The 24,881-nt window shown below is 43.6% G+C and overlaps 1 protein-coding gene across 2 annotated transcripts in view; it reads right to left on the minus strand.

Annotated features, from left to right (window-relative positions):
• Window positions 1–578: 578 nt before the first annotated feature.
• The window catches only part of LOC146829850 (nicotinamide N-methyltransferase-like), a 198,481-nt gene continuing 174,178 nt past the window's right edge, over window positions 579–24,881 (minus strand). For both annotated transcript variants that reach the window (XM_085608521.1, XM_085608520.1), the window contains 2 exons: window positions 12,677–12,884; window positions 579–2,743 (listed from right to left, as the gene is read on the minus strand). In XM_085608521.1, the coding sequence (XP_085464647.1) occupies window positions 2,308–2,743; window positions 12,677–12,884 (644 nt within the window). In that variant the 3' untranslated portion in view covers window positions 579–2,307. The remainder of the gene's footprint in view (window positions 2,744–12,676; window positions 12,885–24,881) is intronic.

Here is a 24,881-nt window from a genome sequence, read left to right on the forward strand (position 1 = left end):
GGTTTAAATAAGAGGATGCTGGGTGTATGCAACAATATTAGGGGCCTTTTTGTCTGAAATCTGAGCCCTTTCTCCCTGTGCCTTCCCTCAGTCAGGAGACCACTGGAGGAAAGCAGGCGTGGCAGAGGCCTCCACTGCCACCCTTCTCTGTCAGCAGCACAATCACCTGCACTCTGGCACTCGGCGTCAGTGAAAGAGGCTCCGCTGGCGAATCACCGCCGCTAGGAGGGGCCATTCCAGCGAGACCAATGTCGCAAAGTCTGGCGATGCTGAGCTTCGATCTCCAGACAGAGCTTGTGAATAGTGAGAACAGCATTCGGAGATTGTGAGAGCTTATCCTCGCTGGAATGACATCCACCTGCTTGGTGACCTGTTGAAGGGTTTGGACTGTCGACCAGGACAGTGAAGTAGCTGCTCATCTGTAATAACGTATTACAGTTGAGTTCTGCATTCACAGTGCCTGCTGCCAGAGCCAGCAGCCAGGGGGAAGCAAGGACATTACACATAGTCAAAGCTACAGTTCTAAAAGTGAAAGTGAAACCTGCCTTTTTCTTCTTCTGTTTTGTTTTTCTGAATGATTTGCAATAGGCAGGAAGGAGATATTTGTGGCAACGTTTTTTAGTTTTTATATTTTAGGAAATTATACGAGAGACACATACAATCTGTCTGCATGTTTCTACACATCCCGAGTGGCAGGTTTATTTTTGATTGGACTTGTATTACACTGATTCAAATATCTAACTGCATTTTTGTCTGTTCAATTTCGTACCGGATATTTTACCCAACACACCTCATTATTTCAAACATTCTATCTCACTTGAAATGAAAGAGAAGAATACCAAGGATTGATATAAACACTTTGTGGGAGGGGTTATGGATTAGCCATGTATTATGAGGAATAAAGTACTCCCTGTTGCGCATGATGAGGATATTGAGAGTAGGGAAACTAGCCAATTGGATTGACATCATGTAGCATCTTTGCCCATGTTGCAATGGATTTTGTTAAGGCTTCTCTAGTAGAGGAGGGTACCTCTTGCCACAGAGTCGCGCTATATATCTAATAGGTGTGGCTCAGGTATATCTTTGTATGTTTCATAACATGTGTTTGTCCATCCCTCATCCTCAGGCACCTTGCCATGGTGAAGCTATCTATGGAATTTTTTATTTTTATATCCAAGATCGGTGTTGCCCCCTCCACCCAGTCCTGCATGAATCCCTGTAGGCAGTCTTCAATGTATGCAGTGGGACATTCCAGCGTGGAGATTTGTAATATTTTTCAGTCGCTGTGGGATCCTAATCGCAATGATTGTCCTCCAGTGTGTGGCTGGACATCCTTCAGCATCCAGCAGTCCTGATAGGTCTTTCTCACTCCCCATAATCACACGCCTCGGCATTCTTTCCTAAGTATGTCTTTCTTCACTCTGTCTCTTCCTTACATGTTGGTCTTATGTTATTAAGCTCCTCTAGTAAGGTAGGGTCGTGCTTGCTTTCATATTACATTTCTTTTCCAGACTCCTTTAAGAGTTTAGCAAATGGGATACTCTGTCAAACTTCAACTGATATCCTGTCTGCTATGATTTGTAATATATAGGTTTTTGCCATCCCAGTATAAAACTCCATCTCCAAGTTCTTTCTATCAGTCGAGTTGTGACACGCAGTTGAGTTCTGATGTCATAATGCCTGCTGTCAGAGCCAGCAGCCGGGGAAAGGCAGGTGACGTCATGGAGCATATGTAATGCAGCCATTTAAAATGAAACGTTGCCTTTCTTTCCTTACTTTTTATGTCAACTTTTTCCTTTTTCAGTCTTTAGGGAAATATAGAAATTTATTGAAATTAAAGCAAAGTTAGAGTCTTAACGCTACCTTCTACAAATTGAGGGCTATTGCGGCTTTCATCAAACTGATTTTTAATCAAATAATATTTTTGATGTGTTGAATTTTGCACAAGCAATTTTATTTTTATTGTCCATTGTTGCACACCTGCTCTCTCGTTCATGAAAGAAAGCTGTGCCCCAATGATTGAAGTGGTGTGTGGGAGAGGTGATGATGGGACCAAGTATTAGATGGGATAAAGTACCCTCTGCTGTACATGAGAAGGATATTAGAAGTCAGCCTGGAGATCTATCACCTTACACAGGGAGCTCAGCCTTCAACCTTGTTCCTCTATGTGAACAAGAAACTCCTCGCTGACTTGCAATATCTTTATAATGTATGGCGAGGAGTAATGTATCTCATATAAAAATAGCAGACTGGACATCCGCTAAATTTCTGATGGACAATCTCATCCGCCATATTCTAAATGAGAACCTAAATATCTCTTTGTTTGCGTGCTTTTAAAACAACAACATCCTGATAATCTGTTTTATCGTACAAAGCCTCCTTGTGCCGATGATACACGTAACGCTCCTCTATGTCACAGCCAGCATCGATGAGCGCGTTCTTCAGAAAACCCTCATCTATGCAGACGTAGTGAAACTTAAAATTACCAAGCAAGAGAAACGTTGTATTGAGGCTCTCACTCATTATTAGGTGTCCCCCTATTTTTAAGAGCGATGAGACATTTTTCAGAGATTCGCAGAAGGTCTTCTTGTCTGTGACGATGAACCCCAAACAGTGTGCCAGGATCAGACAGTCTGCCTGAGGCTGGATGATGGGAGAAAAGGGGTTACTGCTCATGACATCGCATTTCAGAAACGTTTTGATTTTTCTTCGTAACACGCTTTGCTTCTCCATCCAGGTTTCACTAAAAAGTAAGATATTTCACATGATTAAAATGTATTGACTAGCAACTTTTTTGTAACACATGTTTAAACATTGTGGTTGTTTTTCAGTCTTAATCTGTCAGTCTGTTCAACTGTCAAACATTTTCACTTCTGCCCACCACAGAATACAACATGGGGTACTTGGTTTTAGAGAAAGTCATTTATTTAAAATATAACATTTAAACTAATTAATTAATAACTTAATCATAATTATTTACAAATTTGGCAGCAAACTCAGCAAGCAAAAATAAAATAGTAAAAAACATATTGTTATATACGATTCTAAAATGTTTTAAAAACATTCCTGAGGGATGAGATTTTCTATTCCAATTCAGCCCATCATACATTGGGGAAGGTGCATTGGTTTGTAGAAGCTCGGCTTACTCTTCTGAGTCTGAGGACAAAAAGTGAATGAACTATGGAGGCTCAGCTTTAATATTCTAAACTCACTCCCACAAATATTGCGAAGCTACAAATGCGAGGAAAATTACACAATATCGAGGTCGTGAATTTTACCATCTTAGGCTCCTGACATATCAAACATATTTATGAATGAGCTGATAAATAAGTTATATGATTGTGGAGGTGACCCACCGGAATTGGGAGGCAAGCAAATCCCTTCACTTTTGTTTGCCAATGATACGTTATTCATATTTAAGCCCCTCTGGGCATCCAGAATGTTTTAAGCAAATGTTTAAATGCTTGTGAATCCCTGGGCTTGAAAATTAATTGTATGAAAGCCAAGTATATGGTTTTCAACCCCTATAAAACTGGCAAGGGGAAAGTGCTGTTGGAAGGCCAACCCTTGGAGCAGGTCAGAGCCTTTTACTATCTTTTGCTTTTACTTTTATATTAGAATTAGTGATCACCTGGCATGGTCCCCTCAAATCTTGAAAAGTACTCTGACACTCCAACACGTAGATTGTGCATTAGTGAAAAGAGCCAAACGCACAATGTGTCGCCCTATTTCCCCATGTTAGAAGTACACAGGGCAAAAGGCTTGGGCGCAGCAGTCTAAGGGGCAGAACCTTCGGGTCTTAAGGATCTCAAACAATTAGAAGTGCTGAAAATACATTTTAAGAGCTCTCCTTAATATTCCCAAGAGCACCCCCCTATTGCCATTCAACTCAACCTTGGGCTTAGATCGATCTCCCATTGTGCTGTTCTCAGGGCGCTTATGTACTGGGTGAGACTCTGGATCTGCAATCCTCAAGTACCAGTGAAAGATGCTGTGGAAGAATTACTATCTCTCCAAAAGAAGTCAGGTCTTTCTCGCTGGTTTGGGAAAGTTAAGGGGTGGCTCTTTAAAATGAGGTTGGGTATGTTGTGGGATGATCCACATTCCATAACGAAAAAATGATTCTCCAGTTGAAAATAATGTACTGGAATTTTATTAATTCGGATTGCACTGAATCTAGGTCACTAGGCACTTTATCTACACATTTTTTGAATGTCAAAAGTTGTTTTAGATTTAAAGGTATGTGGAGGATGTACGCATGTGCACTTTATATACAGTTCAGATTTGGCACTCTGCCGTTGGATGGTTCCGGCATGCCGGATGTTGTAATTTTCCCGTCCTTCAGAAGCCTTGCGTGTATTTAGCTCTGACACAACCAAATGGCTCGTTTTTACTTTATCTAGATATCTTTTATATGCTTGGTGGTTGAGGTCTAAGGTGATAACACGACCCATGCTCACTGAAGTGGGGGAAATTATAGTGAGGCCCCTGACGTAAGTGTAGTGGTGTAAGCTACATTTTTGCTTCTTATCGGATTCCACATATTTTAAATTGTTTTTTATTCTATTTTAATCTTTGATAAGTGATACTTCTCGCTATACCTTTGATACTGTGCCTGATGTTATGCTGCTAAATTCATCTTATATGTGTTGCGTTTTTATGATATCTGTGTATGATAATGCTATTGATCGAATAATAAAAATAATAATAATAATATTAATAAATACTTTAGCATTCGTAAATCCTGTGGTTTGCAACCTTGCAGTGTTTGCTAATGCTCAAAAGTGTGTAATTTACTAACCCCATTTTCCTAGCTGGAAACGACTGACTCACACATTAGGGTTTAGTGATCCATTTCAGATCACAATTAGAAGGGGACATGAATGAAAACTGGGGGATTCTGCTAGAGAGGGCTAGCCTGAGTAAGTTCATCCCATGCCTTGTCTCCTCTCCTTGATAGGAAATGTGTAGTTCTGTTGAAAAGCTGCCTCTACAGCAGTATCCCTGGACGTCATTCTCTGCACTTTACAAAGGTTACTGTGTGCCCCAGGGCACTGACTGTTCAACCAGCCACACTTGGGGACAAGCCACTGGGAACTACGATGGCTCAGATCTAGTTGTATCTTGTTACAAATGATCTTCAAAGCTGTAAATATTGCAGAATTAGAGAAATGCCTAAAGCTCCTGGGCTCACAAGTTGTTATGGACAATTTCAGGAATAATTTTTGACCACTTATCCCTGGGAGATTGGCCTTTTGGGACTGTTTTGTTGAGATGTACAAGATGCATGGAGTCTGCTTTTACTAGACTCAGTTAGCGATTAAGGCATTATGGTCAATAGGAGCACTCCAATGGTCCCTATATGGTTTATTGGCAGATGTCCTATTCTAACTACAGACTTACATACATAAAAAAAAAGATGATATATATAGATATGTGTTTTCACAATGAGATCCTTGTTGTCAGCTCAACAACGGGTGCATGTGTCGGGGGGGCTGAATACAAGGGATGCTGCTCTCTAAGACATCCGATATTCAATATTCATTGCATATGTAATGCTTCACCAACACGTTTCCGCCCTTCAAGGCATTAATCATATATATATATATTTATATATGGAACTAATATCTGAGTGAGGCTGTATATAGTAATTTGCCCAGCATTTAGGCAGATATTCAAAGGTCATTGCATGATGGATCTAATTATATCACACCTCAGGTTTTCTAAATGAATTAAACAGATGTTGCTATGGTCGGGATTGATTAACAGGTAATAATTTGTTTTAATATAGTATGTTCTCTGTGATTTTACAATCTGCATTTTTGCAGTAAATAATGAAAATGTTGACCATAATGATTGATTAAGGGTGTACCTATACACAAAATACAAGAATGATTTATGTAAAACAAATGTATTTAAGCAAAAGATTCAACCATTCGATGGAAAATTAATGAAGAGAAATAAATATGTTTGATTTAAATGTAGCTTTAATATGAATTGTTAGAATTGATGATATGTTTTTAATCATTCTGAATTGTTTTAGTTGTTTAAGTTTAGTCAAATGCATCTCGGAAGAGCAGACGAGCAGAGTTGGGTTTTTTACACAGCATTAAATGACAGAGCGCTGGATGAGAAGGTCACTCTGTTGACCGAAACGCATTGCAGTGGGTGTGGCTAAATACATAGGGGCCAACTCACAAAGGTAATCTGGGACACAAGTCTAACCACAACTCTTGGCATTCACAGAAGTCACTGACGACTTATTGTATTCACAAAAGTAATTTATGACTCGTATCTTTACGTCCACATTCTGGCCAGAATTTGAGCACTTGGGAATCTATATACCTAACACTGCTAAATAGCAATAGACAAAGTGCCCCTTACACTTATCCAGACACTGCAGGTTAGAGCGGGGAGTGTGGGGGTGGGACAGGGGAAAATAAACAGACAACGTAATAGGGCAAAAAATTATAAAAAGAACAATCCAAACTACTAACCTTGCGCTCACCACATTGCTGAGCACAGGGTGAGAGGTTTTTGTTTCTCTTTTTAATTTTAAATAGATGTTCCCCATTCCGTCATCTGGATAGCACCTCTCCCACCCCAGCATGGCCCCCACCGCCCCACTGCTCTTGCCTGCACCAGCCGCGGCTGCACTTAGCATTACTATTAGCATGTAGATGCAGTGAAGAAAAGTCTGACAAGTTGCACGTGTACATTTTTGCTTTGCTGACTTCTCTGTTCTCCTTCATTGACACATTCAGCCACAGTCCAGTCATCCACTGTAGAAGAGGCCCCTGTATCTGCTCGGAGGAAATGACATCATCCAGAGCAAGGCATTCCACCCTCACAAACTGGCAAGTAAAACTGGTCAGGAGAGGGTCTAAAAGCCTTCATTGTCAGCAGACAACAGAGGGACCTATAGGGCCCGATTTACAAAGGTAAACTGAGATGAAATCCTAACCTTATGACTTTCGTAGAAGTAAATGCCCTTAGTGAATATAGAAAATTGTAAAGTTAGATATTCATCTCAGTTTACCTTTGTGAACTGGGCCCATTCGATATATTCCATCAACAGGGCCAGAACTATGAACTGAACTCTGAAATCGAGTGGATCACATTTGGCGACTGGAATGTTAACTGGCAGAGCCACATTTCTTTGTAGGTTCAATGAAGTTGTACACGATTCCAGGCCCCACCGTGACATCTGCTACAATGTTTGGATGTGATAACTGGTCAGGGACCACACACTGGGCAGATGCGGGACCCTGGTAAGTAAACTCAAGATTCATGTACCTGAATGCTCATGCTCATTGAATGTGGATTGCATGTCCGCAGTATTTTGTATGTGTTCATCATCCCTGTTGTCCCTAATCACAATATGGACAGATATGGCGTTTTAACACATACTATGTCACAACATGGAGGCTAGTCAAAGGATGACACTAAATGTATGGCAAGTGAATGCAGTATGGACATAGGAGACTATATTGAGTCATATGAAGTGGAGTAGCCACAACTAGATTGTAAGTCAAAGATCTGGAAACTCTCCTTGAAAATCCCAGGGATCAAAATGTATGGAAATTGGTATGAATGAGGGTTGCACTGATGCCAGTGAGGTTGTGCTGTTTTGAAAGAGGTGCATGGGCTGCTAAGATGGATGTAGAGGAAGTCCAACATATCTATCAGGTGGCTGCACAACGCAAATCCATTGTAGGCAGCAAACATCCAAGCTTCTACCCTTCACCACAATATGCGTTTCAGTTTACCTCCTCCCCTACCGTATTCCCACATATATGATATCGTACATGTATAATAGGAACAGAAGAAACACAAAGATTGAACATCACAATGGTGTTTATCTCCCAGATCTAAATGGGCGTTGTGACTTAATGGGGAGGGGAGCACAAATGTGCCAAGATATGTATCTGACTATTGGACATATCACAAATTAACTCTCCAATGCAATTATGTGATCTGATGTGCAAATGTAAAAGTGGTCTGCATGATGATGTACACTCCTTTAGATTTGTCAACAGACAACATCATACTCATGAGGCATTATAAGCCTAACAATAAAGGTAGGCGGAGGCGTTCACCATAATTTTCCCCTTTCTTCAAATATCAGTTACTTTCTCATACACGTTTGTCTATTAATGTGTTATCTCGTTGATGTCAGTGCTGTGTGGAGGTAACAGCTGGCACCTGCTGCTGGTGACCAGCGGCCCACATGTGAAGTTTAGGAGGTGCACATGCGGCACACTGGCCAGGAATAGCTTATCAATGGTTGATGTCAATGACATTCATGTTAACTCATTGCTATCATGCTGTGGACTTAAATATGGCCATATATATCTCATTATGGCTGCTGGTGGGATACCATCAATGCTACAGACAATATGCAAGGCATCCTGGCTGCAGCACCCATTCACTTCTGTCCGTCAGGATTCCAATATCCTTCTAAATATCCAAATCCCCTTCTTCATAGCATCTGTAGTGGGTGTGTAATAAGTTAATTACATACTCTTTCAGTCATGCAGATCATTAAGTATGGTGTCACTTCCCTCTAAAGCAGCTAGATCATGGACCGCTTCTTCAGCTACACCTATAAGTGGCAGGTTCAGCAGTTTACAACAGGGGGATCGCAAAGCAACACAAAGCTGTGGCTGGAGCTGGTGAGTTTACTTGTGTATTGTACATCTCCATTCCACATCTCAGTGCTATGGTGTCAGCTGTCAAGTTTAGGTGTACCCAAACAAGGTCACTTGTGCATCATCGGTTGAAGCAAAGTACAGTAGAATCCACCCTTGTGTTGCACCACATCATATACTGGGTCAATTACTTATCCTGTTGCCACCTCTGTGTTCCAGGTGATGAGGACGATGAGGAGAATGGACCTTCCACCAGTGGTCTGTGAAAGGCAATCGAAGGGGAGAATCCACAACTCTTGCAAGCAGCAATTTCAGCTGCAAGTACTGCGCAAGAAGTAGAGGAGGAGGAAATGATGGTGACTATCTGACCCTTCTCACAGAGGATAATGAGTCATATGCCCTGACCGGAACATTTGTCTTACTGGCCAAGATGTGCAAGGCCACCACCCTTAGACCCAGCAAAATGGCTCAACATCAAAAACCCATGATTGGCAGTCCTCAGCACAGCACTAACAAGCCACAGCTCTCAGACACCACATCAGTGATGTCATTTGAGATGTCTTCAGTGAAGTCACTGACCATGTCATGAGTGATGTAATATATGATGTCATTAGCAGTGCATTGCGGGGCGTGAATTTCACAGGTTTTGTATAAGAGAACTGTCAGCCTAACTATAACGTTCCTGTAACCTGTGTGGTTGTCCGACATTTCTAAAGGTTTTTTAAATGTTAATTCCTAACTATAAAGTGCCTGAAACCTGTGTTTTTGTCAGTGAATTTCTAAAGTTTTTTAAATGTTAATTCCTTACTATAATGTCCCTGTTACCTTTGTTTTTTTGTGAATTTCAAAGGTTTTTTTAACTAGCAGTCACGTTTGCAGAGTGGTAGAGAAAGGGGGCTGGACCTCAGACCAGCTCTCAGGAATTACATTGCGTAGGGCTTACAGGAGGTACCAGGAGGGCTACTTGGCCCCCAAGGTCTCTCAGAGGTAAAGTAGACTTCATACCCTAACCAGTAGTGCTCTAGGAGGCGCATTTGCAGAGTGGTGAAGAAAGGGGGCATGGCGTCTGTAGACCTCGTAGCAATCCCAATGTATAGGACTTATTGAATGTAACATGAGGGGTAGTTGGTCCCCAAGGACATCCTTGGGAGCCAAATACCCTGCCTATTAACTCCAGTAAGTCCCACACAACAGGAGTCTACAACCTCTTTCTCTACCACTCTGCAAACGCACCTCCTGGCACACTACTATTTGGGGGAGGAAGTCCCCTTGCCTCTTGAGGTTCCTTGAGGTCTAACTAGCCCTCCTGTTACCTCCAGTAAGTCATATACAGCTGTATTGCTGAGAAGTGGTCAGAGGCCAAGCCTCCTTTCTCCACCACTCTGCAAATGTGCCTCCTGGTCCCTGCTGCTTGGGGGTTGAAGTCCACTTTAGTCCTGAGGCCTTCAGGATGCAAGGGGATCGCATCTCCCCACCAGCAGTGCACAGAGGGGCACATTTGCAGAGTGGGGGGGAAAGGGGCATGGCCTACAACTACCTCACAGCAATACCACTGTGTGGGGCTCACTGGAGGTAACAGGTGCCCTGGTTGTCCCCTAAGGACCCTCAGGGTCAAAGGGTACTTCATCCACTAAACAAGAGCATGCCAGGAGGCGTGTTTGCAGAGAAGTGGAGAAAGGGGACGTGGCCTTCGGTGAGTTACCTGCTTCCTTTCTTTTTTGTATTTAAGGAATGGGGGCCAAATAGCCCTTTCAGCCTTTTGGGCCCTGGAGATCCAAGGTAAGAATGCTCATTCTGGGAAGCTACGACCCGTGGAAGGTGGGGCGCGACGCGGCAGAGCAAGCTGGTAATTTCTCTGAACAAAAAGATAGTACAAGCATACACTCAGGCAAGACACAGTGGTATTAAATCAGAATGGAGATTTAGTCATTCATAAACCCCATGTCGCATGCCTGCAATTTTCTGAAATGATAAGAGTTCCTTCAAGCGCTCCTTCCCCTGCATTCTTCTTTGAAGTGCATAGAATTTCCTGATTTCTCTGCCCTGGTTCAAAGCTGGCTGCAGTGACAATGCAGGGTTGTTAAGCCTTTTGTGTGGAGACAGGATACAACCTATTCAGGTGTAAGAGGGGCTGTGCTTAACTCCATCCCTCACCCTGCCAGTTGATGGCCCATTGCGGCACACCTAATTCTTCTATTGTGTGACTGTCTGGAAGTAATTTACAAAGTCTAGACTAAGAAGATTAATGATTTTGTGTTGGTAACTACTTTAGAATTGATGTTACTATTGCTTTTCAGTACAACATACAGGTGTTTGGGAAGGATAAGACACAGCCCAACAAAAATCTAAAATCTTACCGCAAGCATTTTCTGAGAAAGTATTGCAATTAAACTTGACAAATTTCAATTTGATCAATTATACATTTTAGATTATATTATTTCCAAAAATGGTTTGAAACTCAAACTATGTCATGTCAATGTAATTTCAGAGACCCATGACCATGTGTCCAAAGAACTGACATCCTTATCAGGCCCAGAATTCGAAGAAAAAATGTTACTCATTATTCTAAAGCAGAGCTCTTAAGATCATTGCTCAGAAGAAAATGTCAGATTCATTTGGGTAGCTGAGCAAATGAAGCATCCAAGCTCCTTAAGGATGAAATTGTGCATGCGCCCAATCAGAAACATTTCATGATGGGCATTTGGGGACATATTTATCATGGTTTTGCGTAGCCCTTGCACCATGCAAGGGGGCACAAGAGTGATGCAAAACCTAGAACGACATTTAGAAAGCCATGTAAGGTGACCTTGTGTGGCCCTGCATGGTTTAGTAAATGTAAAGTAACTCAAGGCAGCACAAATTGGTGCCTTGCATTTTCCTGCCCCAGGGAAGCATTCCATTGGTGAACGATGGATGTTTCCATGCCTCCGCCCTATTTATTTTGGGTCATTCCCAGATTTACCATTATTGGTACACCTCGAATGCTTCAAAATGCTGCACCTCAACAGAGAAATATGCCTATTTTCCATATTTTTTTCACATTTCTACGTATGCTGCAGAAAGAAGATTGAGTCTTAGAGATTGTTTTTGTGCAGGAAGATGTCCCTTCCAGCACAAACATAATCCTGCCTATAACTCAGGCACCCTGGTCCTGTGATTCAAGGGTTCCTGCATTGCAGCCAGGCAGCCGTTTGTGGGCCAGGAATGGAATGTGCTGTATAATGTTGTATAATGTTAAATGCAACCCATTCCTGCCGCTGCCTTTCACGCAGCACAGGAAGGTGCCTTGCCGTATTGTGTTGCATGAATATTTGATAAATCTGCCCTCAATGTATAGTGGGGATTGATACTGGTAAAGGTTGCTAAATGACCATTCTGCAGCAACATGATGGTCGGCGAGTGAGGTTAGAGCAGTGTGGTTATCCAAGAGCTTGGTGTGAGTCTGACAAAAGAACTACTCAGTTTTGTCAAGGAAGTATCTTGCCTGTACCTGGTCATCTGAGCATTTGCAAATGTTCTACTTGGGGATAGAGTTCATTTTTCCTCTGATCACAAAGCCCTGGTGAACATGCTTTGAAGGGTGGGGGGAAATGTCCTAACTGTTGAATTTGAAAGAGGAGCTCCCAAACTCCATGCTTTCTAGTATGAAATGAATTATGTTCAGGGAAAAATAATCAACATGCTTACTGCATGTTTGCCGTAGTATCTGTTCAGAAAGAGCAGGAGAAATATGCATGTGTGGCCACGTTAGTATTTCTGATGTAGGCATAATGGGGGATTGCAATTTTGCAATGAAAGGTTATTCTTAACACCAGCTCGGGGTGGCTGGAAAACAAAATCTACAAGTTAAATTCCAATGGGAAATGGCATGGGATAATAGTATCCTGGTAAGGGGAGATAAAAGAGTTCCATCTTTTGGATTATTTTAAACCCTGGCAGCACTTTATACCTTCATAAAGGCTGTAAAACATATTCTTCTATGCGATTCTAAAAAGGAAAACAAAGTTGGAGAGTAGATGCCTTACCTCTTGCACTCAAGCTTGCAAACAAGCTTAGCAATGTCACTCCAGTCCACAGCATCAGGGTCATTCTTCAGCCATTTCTCTAACTCTTGAATGGACTTATTATTCTGGCAAGAAAATATGATCTCAGTAAAATGTTCACATGCAGGTAGAACGTAATAGGGTAAGGGACCAAAAGACATTGCAATCAGAGTGTCTCCTTTAACGTCACCTGTATAGAGAAAGGTTTGCGGATGAGTGAAATGAAAAGAAAATAACATGATATCACAACATTCTTTTCAGTGAATGAGTGCATTCGCCTACTGCTTTTATTTGTGTTATTCCTATGTCACTTTCTCCACCTCCAGTCCTCCTCTAAAGAGAGGGGAGGTTTGACGGCCAGCATATCTCCAGAGCTCGTATCATGACCTTTCAGTTAGCATGTGTGGAAGTCCCCAGACCACCCCTGCAGCAGATTCTCCTAAGTTCACATGATTGGGATTTGCATGCTGTATGTTGCAGTCCCTCAGCTGTTGTCCCAACCAGGTAGAACTGGGGGACACAGGTATATTCAGAGCTCTCATCGTATTGTAGTCCAACAATTCTCCTCTAAATGGTGTTCACCTACATGCCTAAAGTTTGCATCATCAGAATTCATGTGCTACATGGGCTGGGAGAGAGACGCATTTCCAGGGATGTCATCATGTTGTAGCCTTATTGCCTTCCAATGAAGTGGTGGAATTAGTACACCAGATGTCTCATAAGGTCTCATTCCATTCAAGTGTCATATGGTGCACATCCCAAGCTCGTAAAATAGGTGAATAAAACTGGGGAATAAAACATGCAAAAAGCTCGCTCTAAATGTGGGGGTATGGTTGGGGGACTTGACACGTCCAAAGCCCTCAATACATTCAAGTTTTAGGAGGGGTAGACCTCTAGCTTCCTCTTAATTTAGTGGAGTGGGCTGGAGGATCAGACATGTCCAAAGCTCTGGCTCTTGAGTTACATATTGTAGTCCCCAGGATTCCTGTGAAGGTGGGGGATACCACAATACATCATGAACTGCAACACAGATTTTCCAAGAAAAGCGGAATATTTATTGCAGCAAGCTCCCATATATCAAAATGGCAATAACACAAATAAATAAATGTATTTGAAAGGTTAATGTATGTACACAAGAATAAGTAATTAGAAATTGGAGTACTTAACAGGCTGTCTGTTTAGCCTCATCATTGCCAGCACAACTGGGGAACCTGTTGACAGTCTCAGGCAGGAGATCTCAACTGAGTACAAAAGGCCCTGGGCTAAGCGTCCACACTTCAGGAGAGTTCCTGTCAAAGCGTCCAGAGGTTTCTAGAAGTTCCCCCTACCTTCATCTTCACTGTAGGTCTTGGCTACACTTCTCTGCATCGAGGTCACTCAAAGGAGCTAGCCAGGCTCTGATGAGAGCTCAGGCAGAATTGTTCAGATTCTCACACTTGGGCACTGTACGTATCCCATACCATATGTTCCAGCTGCTTATCTCTCTTGCTCAGTGAAGTGAGAAACATAAACAACCTGTGTGTGCAAGTAACCTGTACCTGCCTGAGATTGCAGCTGCAGGGCATAGTCAGACAGACACAAGATGAAACCATTGTCACAAATGTAGTTAAAGCAAAATTAAGTCAATGGTCAGTACACAATCTCACAACGTATACGTGTCTGTACCGTTACAATACCTACATACAATATCTGGGACTTTCATCTCATGGCATGTTGAAAAATTCACTTCTTTATATAAACACCTCAGTATCTGCAGCATGCTAAATTAGTCACTCTGACCTCAATACAAAGACCCCCTTTAAAACCACTGCAGCTGAGGCATTTTTAGGTTATTTTGGTTAATCTGTTTTGGTCTCAGAGACATAAGTTTCCCCTGCAAACGAATATGTTAATAGCCCAAGTTTGGTTTGTTCCTCTCTCTCCAAATCTGATTCTGACTTTTCTTATATTATCTCTTCTGTGTCTCCAGAGGTTGAGGTTAGTGGCTTGCAACTTGAGAGGGAAGGGTTTAGAAGGCTACGTTTATCTCAAGGCATATCATAGTCCATTCAGTCTTTCAGGAAGTCCACTAGAGAGACCTACTCTCATCACTGGGCCGCTATTTCTAAGTTGTGTAAAGTTAATTCTTTTTCTCCTGTTCTCTGTTTTCCAGTTCTTACAATAGAGTTTTGACAAAGGTTGACCTTCGGCTACTCTAAGAGTTCAATGGGCTGCAATAAAGGTTTTGAACTGTTGAGACCAAAGGTAAAATATGCTTTTCCCCTTTGAGACCTTCTTTTGACGTTGACAGCTTTACAAGTCCCTCCTTTTGAACCTCTGTCAGAAGTCTCATACTTTTTTGTCCCTGAATTAAGGCTTTTTAGATGCCTTTGTTATTGCCAGAAGACTGGATGAGCTTTCATCTTTGTGTCGTAAACTCCAGTACCTTAAGATGTTTAAGATTGTATTGTTTATTGTTTTGAGATGTATCCCTAAGGTGAGTGTTATGCCTTGTGGGTAGGTTTAGAGTGTTAGCCTGCGTGGCAGGGTTTAGGAATGTTCATGGGGGTTGCTGGGTGATGGAGTCAGAGGATTCCAGGCTTTTCAAATGTATGCAGAGACGTTTTATTGTTGAAGGTGGATGTCTTATGTTGCCTCTGCTGTGATGACCAGTAATAAACCTACTAAAAGGACCCGACTCCTGAGGTGATTACTACAATTTGATTGGCGACGATTTCCGGTCTTCACAGCTGTTCCTTCGAACCTACGCGAGTGTTTCAGCCTCGTTTGAACAAACTAAAGAAAGACAACCAATTTGAGCTGGGTGCGAGTGGTTTCTACGCCTCGAGACAACCAGCGATTCACCGCTTCTCAAAAAACAAACACCCTTACGTGGCTACAAGGTAAGGGTGTCTAATTTCGTTTAAAATACAGACTGGCAACCGTTTTTCGTGAAAACACGAACTTACCCGACCAGAGGAAGATCGATCTACTTTCCGCTGTTGTCGTACCGCGGTGTATCTTCTTTTTGACTCTGTGTCTGTTCCGGACGTTTTGGAGATTATTTCTCGTTTTTGCTGCGCATGCGCGAAGGTAGTTCTGATCTACTCTTACTACGCAAGCGCGAACCGGCAACACGTCCAAGCTATCTGTCAGTCCTGCTGTTCTCGTTACCTAGCAACAATCACCACACGGGTGATTAACCTCCTACACGCTGCACTCGAGTGTACAGTGTTACAGCTAATGAATATCGTTTCTTTAGTGGATTGCTTCTGTGATCCACACACACTTACATATATTCATTGATTCTGTGATGTTGTCTACAAAATCAGCAGATTACTCCTGTGATCTGCACACAGTCATTTTTTTTTAGTTTCAAATAAAAAGAAGCAGATTCTTCCTGTGATCTGCACACAGACATTTTTTTTTTAATTGTTTTTTTTTTCCTCCCAGACTCTCTTTTTTTTTTTCTTGACATACACATTGTCTTGTTCTTTGAAGCAGATTTTTCCAGTTATCTTCATACAAACCCAGGTTGTGAATAACTTCGTATTTTGGGTGTTACTTTTCTGCTCTTTTCATTTTTTTTATCAAAACTGTTTGATCATCTTTCTGTGTTCATCATTTGTCATTCACTACTGATATGCAATCAGTCACTCCGCATCCACTGCCAAAAATTGATGATCTGTTTGCATGCGTCAGGGGTTCAAGATATTTTTCTAAATTAGACTTGGCAAATGCTTACCACCAGATCGAATTGGAGGAGGAGTCTCGTCATTTTACATCATTTATTTCACCTCTGGGTACTTTTCGCTATAAACGGATGCCATTTGGTTTGGCTTCTGCCGCATCGGTTTTCCAACGTGTGATGCAGAGTATGTTGGGTGAAATCAAAGGGGTGCTGGTATTTCAAGATGATGTGCTGGTTCATTCCCGAGACATTAGTTCGCACAATGTCTTGTTGAGGAAGGTTTTTGAAACGTTCAGAGAATATGGCGTTGTAGTAAAGCCTGAAAAGTGTAAATTTTTATGTGATGAGGTTGAGTATTTGGGACATCACATTTCTGGCGAAGGTATTCGACCAAGGCAAGGTTTGTTGGATGCCATTACCAATGCGCCTATTCCCAAGGATAAAACGGGTGTTAAGTCTCTGTTGGGTTTATTGGAATATTATTCTAAATTTATTCCAAACTATGCCTCTGTGGTTAGGCCAATCAGCTATTTATTGAGGAAGGGTGTTATGTTTGGTTGGTCAAACGAGTGCACTGCAGCTTTGGAGACTGTGAAAGTTCTACTTAAGAACAGTGAGGCACTTAAGCCTTATGATCCTTCCCTTTCTACTTGCATCACGGTGGATGCAAGTCAGGTGGGTTTGGGATGTGTGGTTACGCAAGATACTCGAGGTGGTGAAAATACTATTGCGTTTGCATCCAGAGTCTTAAGGGATGCGGAAACGCAATATTCAGTAATTGAGAAAGAGTTGTTGTCTTGTCTCTGGGCTGTGAGTAAGTTTCGTACATATGTCTGGGGAAGACGTTTCACTTTGAGGACCGACCATAAACCTTTGGTGAATATTCTTAGTGCTGGTACTAGCAAGTGTTGTTCACCAAGGATTGTAAGAATGGTTTCTAGACTTATGCAGTATCAATTCGATGTGGTCCATGTTTCTGGTGGAAAGAATACGAGAGCGGATTTCTTGTCTAGATTTCCTGTAGGCTTAAATCAAGGGGTCTGTTCAGATGAATACCGAGAGGACGAAGACGATTCGGATGATTGTTTCATAGCTGCAGTTGATATTGCTGTTGGGGACGAAGGAAGTTGGTTAGAAGCTATTGCTCAAGACGAAGTTCTTCAGCAAGTGAACCATTATGTGATGAATGGTTGGCCTAGAGAAAGTACTTTGGTGCATTATTTACAACCTTACTGGAAAGTACAGTCTGAGATTTCCATTGAAGGGGGGGTGTTGGTTCGAGGAGAACGACTTATTCCTCCTCTTGGTGTAAGAAAAGACATCATTCTCAGAGCTCATGAGGGTCATCTAGGTTCGACTCTCACCAAACGTAGAGTTCGAGATGGTTTCTGGTGGCCATCAATGGATGCGGAGGTTACAGAAGTTGTTGACAGGTGTGTCATATGCAGTAAAGCGGACAAAGGGTTGAAAGTAAAGACTCCACCACTTCTGCCTGTTGATTGTCCACCAGCTCCCTGGAGCAAGTTGGGGTTGGACATCATGGGGCCGATAGAAGGTTTGCAGAATGGTGGACGTTTTGTGCTGGTTTTAATTGATTATGCTTCTAAATGGCCAGAGGTTAAGGTCGTTAAAGATATTTCTTCCTCTACGGTGATTATGTTTTTGAGAGAGGTGTTTATTCGGGAGGGGTTTCCTGAGACATTGGTGACAGACAATGGCACTCAATTTGTTAGTGTAGAATTTGAATCATTTCTAAAGTCTTCCAACATTAAACATACGAAAAGTTCTCTGTATCACCCACAGTCTAATGGTCAAGTGGAGCGCATGAACAGAGTGGTGGGTGATTGTATCAGATGGGCTAAGAGTGAGAGAGTGAATATACAGGGTTCCTTAGATAGCATGCTTTGGTTCTATAGGACTACTCCTCATTCTACCACTAGAATTTCTCCTTTTGAGCTATTGAGAGGACGTAAAGCTAATACATGTTTCCGACCAGGTTGGATGAATAAGTGGATCAAGTCGTTGCATGATGTGAACAGTCTAATGGAGATCGTGAAAAGGAATGTTGGTTGTGCTCAAGTTAAGCAAAAGCGGTGGTTTGATAAGAAAAATTCCGCAAAGCTCGTTGAAGTGCATGTGGGGGATCTTGTTAGGATTAAATCCTCCATACACGTCAAGAAAGGGGAGAGTAAGTTTGGACTACCCATCCGTGTTATAGAATTAGGTAGGAATGCTGTAAAGGTTGAAGGGGGAAGTTGGTGGAATGTAGGTAAGATTGTTAAAGCTAGGGAAACGAGTGGGACAGGACAGGAGGTTAGCTATGGTGAGCCTTACTCTTCTGATGCTAGTCGTAGAACTTGTGATGTTCGTTCTACGGTGAGGAGGAGCAGTAGGACGCGCAGAATTCCCATGCGTTTTCGTGAGTGATTCATTGTCATAGTGTTGATGTGAAAGTTGGGGTTGTTTTATTATTGTGTGTAATGTTTTTTTTTCGTTTTTTAAAAAAAAATGAGAAAGGGGGATATGTTATGCCTTGTGGGTAGGTTTAGAGTGTTAGCCTGCGTGGCAGGGTTTAGGAATGTTCATGGGGGTTGCTGGGTGATGGAGTCAGAGGATTCCAGGCTTTTCAAATGTATGCAGAGACGTTTTATTGTTGAAGGTGGATGTCTTATGTTGCCTCTGCTGTGATGACCAGTAATAAACCTACTAAAAGGACCCGACTCCTGAGGTGATTACTACAGTGAGTTTGGTGTTTCACAGGCCTCAGGGAATTGTTCTCCCTGTATTTCCCTAGTCGGTATGTGGTGAGAGCAATTGCACTCTATTTGACTCGAAATTCAGAGCTTAGAAAGATTGACTTTCTTTTTGTTAATTTTGGCAATGCAAATAGAGGGAAAATGTTCTCTTTCTAGGTTATCTCGTTGGATAAGAGAAGCAATCTGTATTTCTTATCCCAAAGCCACCTCGATCTATACTGGCTAGATCAATTCATGAGATGCGTGATTCATTGGTAGAATGGGGTGTTGTCGCTCTTACACATACATGTGCTGCTGATGCTTCGGCTTCTGAGTTCATGTTTGACCATTATTGGCTCAATCTAGTGCAAGGTTCGGAATTTGATTTTGGAGCAGTTCTGAATCAAAAAAATGCATAGAGCTGTTGTGGTTTCTTCAATAACAGAATCATGTCTGTTTTTTATTATTAAATATATTGACCATCTTTTCTGTCTTTTGTCTTTCTACTATATGTGTTTAGGTATGTATGTAAGTAGTTTTGTTTTGGCCCCCGGGGACACTCACGAGGCAAGGGGACTTCATCCCTCAACCAGTAGTGCACCAGGAGGCACATTTGCAGAGTGTTGAAGAAAGGGGCATGGCCTGCGATCACCTCTCAGCAATACTGCTGTGAGGGGCCTACTGGAGGTAACAGGTGGTCTAGTTGGCCCCGAAGGACATTCACCAGTGAAGGGGACTTTATCCCCCAACCAAGAGCATACCAGGAGGCGCGTTTGCACAGTGGTGGTGAAAGGGGCCGTGGCCTGCTAGCAGAACTCAGCAATCCTGCTGTATGGGACTTACTGGAGGTAACAGGAGAGGTAGTTGGCCTCCAAGGATGTCCTTGGGGGCCAACTACCCCTCCTGTTACCTCCAGTAGGTCCCACATAGCAGGATTGCTGAGAAGTTGACAGAGTCCACACACCCTTTCTCCACCACTCTGCAAATGTGCCTCAAGGTGAACTACTAATTGGGGGATAAAGTCCCCTTGGCTCCAAAGGGACCTTGGGGTCCAAGAAGCCCTCCGGGCACCTCCTGTAAGCCCCATGCAGCGGATTTCCTGACAGCTGTTCGGCAACCCAGCCCCCTTTCTCCACCGCTCTGCAAGCATGACTGCTAGTTGTAAAACCTTGGCAATACACTAAAATAAAAAGCTTACAGATGACATCATCCACAGAATCTCTAACGCACCCATTCACACCCCATAAAAACTTTCATACACCCACTCCACTTCACTTCGGTAGGTCTAGATCTTAGAGTGTTTGTATCAGAGGGTAAACTGTGTACCACACGGTACAGAAAACCAACGGGTGGAAATTCACTCCTCCATGCCACGAGCAGCCACCCACATAAGCTGATTAACAGTATTCAATTTGATGAGTTTTTAAGATTGAAGAGAAACAGCACTAAGGATTGTGACTTCCAGATGGCGGCACAAGAAAGCATAGAGGATATGGGAAACAGCTGTTAGCACATACTCTTAAAAAAGTGAATTTCATCCCTAGAAAATAATTATTAAGAGACAGATGTAAAGACACAAAGGAGACAGGAACGTTTAGAATGATCACGTCCTTTTTAGAAAACGCCAGGGAACTGAGAAACATACTACAGAAAAACTGGCGTACTCTGAAAACAGACGCAGTCAATGGACCGGATATATCTCCGGCCCCTTTGGTCAACTTTAGATAAGCCAGATCCTTGAGAGATCATTTAGTGCATAGCCACTATGAAAGAACATGGAGGAGGGTGACTTTTAAGAAACAACAAGGTTCCTTTCCCTGTGGCAAATGCAAGGCCTGTGCCAACATTAGTAGAGCCCTGTCTTACAAGGTACCAGGACTGAAGAAACCTAGGGCAATCACTAAATTCCTGACTTGTAACACTGCCTATACAGTCTATTGTCTTGTGTGCCCATGTGGGCTGAGATTCATTGGTAGCATCATCCATTCTACCAAAACTCGTATTGTAGAACAAATGAGGGCCATAGTCAACAAAGACACTACATGCCTAGCAGTCAGACACTTTGAAAATATGCACCAAAGTAATAGGGACCTCCTACGATACTATGGTTATGACCATGTTCCAGTGAACGTTAGGTGGGGTGAGAGAATTCTGACACTTTGCAGGCTGGAATTGAGGTACAGCATTGATGTGCAAACCAAAGCCCCGCTAGGTATGAATAGTGGGGTGGAGCTGAAAATGTATTTAGAGTGTGATTTACTATTAAATGTCCATTTATGGGATTTTCTTTGTAGATGGCTAGTGATTAGCCATACAGTTCTCCTTAATTTGCAATGAGGAAATCGTAGGATGCACTTGTGATGAAATTCTAGATAAATGTGACTAGTTGATTTGTGTAGACCCATAGGAGTACCTATATCAGCCGATATATAGCATGATTGTGTCACAAGTTACCAAATACATGTTGGTTAACTATGAACGTAATACTTTGAAGGTCTACACCTTGTGATTGAATGAATTCACGTATATAACATGTCAATCTGGCGCCCATAAATAATATGATTAGCACACAGCATTTTGAATGATGTCTTGAATACAACATTGTTGTATTGTTGTATGTCATTGAATTTCATCAGTAATATTTATTTTGCCCAATTAGGGCTATATCAATTTTGTCTAACTGTATCATAGACTCGATCAAGTTGAAGTATATTAAGAGTACACCAAGATGGCGCTTTTTTTGTAATGGCATACCGCTATGGCCAACTTCTATGTTCATTGTACTGTTAGATTTAAACTTGTTGCTTTTGATGCGCCTGACGACATTGACAAAGGCATTAGCCGAAATGTGTCTGTGTGTCTGCACGTGAAAATGTATTGAAAGAAAAGGAAAAGGGACATAGAGATGCTAAAGTGACACAGTTCAGGATGATAACCACTTTCTCAGATAATGCAAATGATCTCAGAATGATATTGAAAGAATTTGGCATATCCTTAATACAGATATTGTTATAGGGTCTGGCATACCTGTAACACCTCCAATAACCTTTAAAAAAGCAAGATCATTGAGAGACTGCCTAGTGCATAGCCACTTGGGGGTTAAATCCAATGCAGCAGGCACCCTCAAGGAAATGAGGGGGATTTACCCCTGCGGTAAATGGAAGGCATGTCACAGCAGTAGAAGAACCCTCACATATAGGTGCCGATTCCGATCCGGTAAAAACATTCCCTGTACGAATCGTATCCGTATTTTTTTACGTACGAATCGTACAAGTCCCGTACAAACTGGCAAGTACGATTCGGATGTGAAAAAATACATACGAATCGCATCGGAAAAAGTCTCCGACACGTCCCCGGACAGTTTTACGTACGAATCGGAAAACTGAAGTCCGAGCGCGCAAGTACGATCCGTCCCGTCCGTCCGAATGTACAACCGTATGGAAAAAACACCGTACGGAGCTAGCGTCTATAGCACTCATGTACACGTCTGAACATGTGCCCGCATACGCACAGAACACCCCCCTATGTACGCGCAGTACCCCCAGCCCCCGTATGTACGCGCAGTACCCCCAGCCCCCATATGTACGCGCCGTACCCCCAGCCCCCCGTATGTACGCGCCGTACCCCCAACCCCCCCTATGTACATGCCGTACACCCAGCCCCCCGTCTGGACAGTGCATACCCCCACCCCCGTATGGATGGTGCGGACCCCCACCCCGTACGGACGGTGCGGACCCCCAGCGCATAGCGCTGGGGTTCCGCACCGTCCATACGGGGGTGGAGGTATGCACCGTCCATACGGGGGTGGGGGTACGCACCGTCCATAGGGGGGTGGGGGTATGCACCGTCCATACGGGGGTGGGGGTATGCACCGTCCATAGGGGGGGTGGGGGTACGGCGCGTACATACGGGGGGCTGGGGATATGTGCTGGGGGTACGGTGCGTACATATGGGGGCTGGGGGTACGGCGCATACAGACGGGGGGGCTGGGGGTATGTACTGGGGGACGGTGCTTACATACGGGGGCTGGGTGTACGCACCGTCCATACGGAGGTGGGGGTACGCACTGTCCATACAGGGGTACACACCGTACCCCCAGCACCCCGTATGTACGTGCCGTACCCCCAGCCCCCCCCGTATGTACGCGCCGTACCCCCAGCCCCACCCATGTACGCGCCGTACCCCCGGTTCCCGTATGTATGGCATGTACCCCCAGGCCCTTACACCCTGCCCGTGCCTGTACGCACCCTATCCCAGCCCCCTACACCAGCACCCTCACCCAGCATCGCGCATGTACGAGTCGTACCAAGCCATAGCGGATGTGAGCACAGTACAACAACATGGCCGATGTACCCACCTTACAGATGCGAAAAACACTCGTACTGAACCAGGACATTGCAAAACACCACAAGGAGAGTCAATTCGAATCGCACAACACCACAAAACACATCCAACAAGCCCAAATACATCCAATACACTGACCTGCAACAGCCAAACAGGTAAACAGAGGCCCAAAACACAACCACTTCTTATAACACACCCACCCAAAGTTCAAACACAGCCACACCCACAAATGGACCAATAAAAAGGGGCCCACACACACAAACCATGAGCCTTTGCAACAGACCCACTGCTGCCAGACCCCACAGACAACCCACTGCACCATACTTGAACCTTCACTACACCTTACACTTGCACACATTCACACAACCACCTTCACAAACACCCCCTCATCACATTCACACACACACCTTCACAACCTCACCCACACACCCACAACCATCCACACCCACACCCCACACCATGCCCACAGACAAGAATCCAAAGTTCACAAGGGAGGAGCTGGAGATCCTTGTCAACGAAATCATCAGAGTCGAGCCACAGCTCTTTGGAACATTGGTCAGACAGACCAGCGTAGCAGCAAAATCAGCCATGTGGCAGAGGATCATCGAGAGGGTGAATGCTGTTGCGCCCATCAGAAGGACCAGGCATGAATGCCAAGCCAGGTGGTACGATCTGTGGAGGACGGTCCGCCGCAAAATGACAGACGAATATAACCAGGGGAACATCACTGGAGGTGGCCCGCCCCGCAGACCGGTACACTACCATCCCTGGGAGGAGAAGGTGATGCGCACGCTGCCGCCGGTGGGAGTACACGGAGTAGAAGGAGTCGCCGAGCCTGGTGAGTACACAAACAACTCACCTCACATGGGGGGAACCACATCAACAACCCAACTCCCAATAATGCACGCAACTACCCCAAAGCCATCACCGGACACAACCACACTCCAAAAACACGCACATGCCACTAGCGGCTCCATGCCACATGCACCAAGCAAGGCCATGGCAAGTCACAGGCCACACAAAACACCAACACAAGACAGGATGTCCGTGATGCCGGGAGGGTGGGCCTCAAAAAAAACATTGTGCAACTCAGAAGCAGACACCAATGCCCTCAGCCCATATGGCCTAGGGCAGAGCTATACAAACAGTGTGTCCCGACACTGTACTGTGTCGCCTGCAAATGGTGGGCGCGTCGCAGGATGACATGGGTATGAAGGCCCAATTTGCACATAACAGCAGCTAATGAAGAGGCATCACTGTGAAAGAGTGTCAGCACACACCGCCGCAGCAGCGCAGACTCAGAGACACTCTGCCCAATGGGGGCCGGGAAATTCTAAACAAAGCCACATGAACAAGCAAATGGCCTTTGAAAGACCTGCAAAGTGTGTGTGCCCAGGAAGCTGGGCTGAGGTGACAGAGGGTGACAGACAGACTGAGG

This window comes from Triturus cristatus, chromosome 5_2, assembly GCF_964204655.1.
Source record: "Triturus cristatus chromosome 5_2, aTriCri1.1, whole genome shotgun sequence".
NCBI classification, from domain to species: Eukaryota; Metazoa; Chordata; class Amphibia; order Caudata; family Salamandridae; genus Triturus; species Triturus cristatus.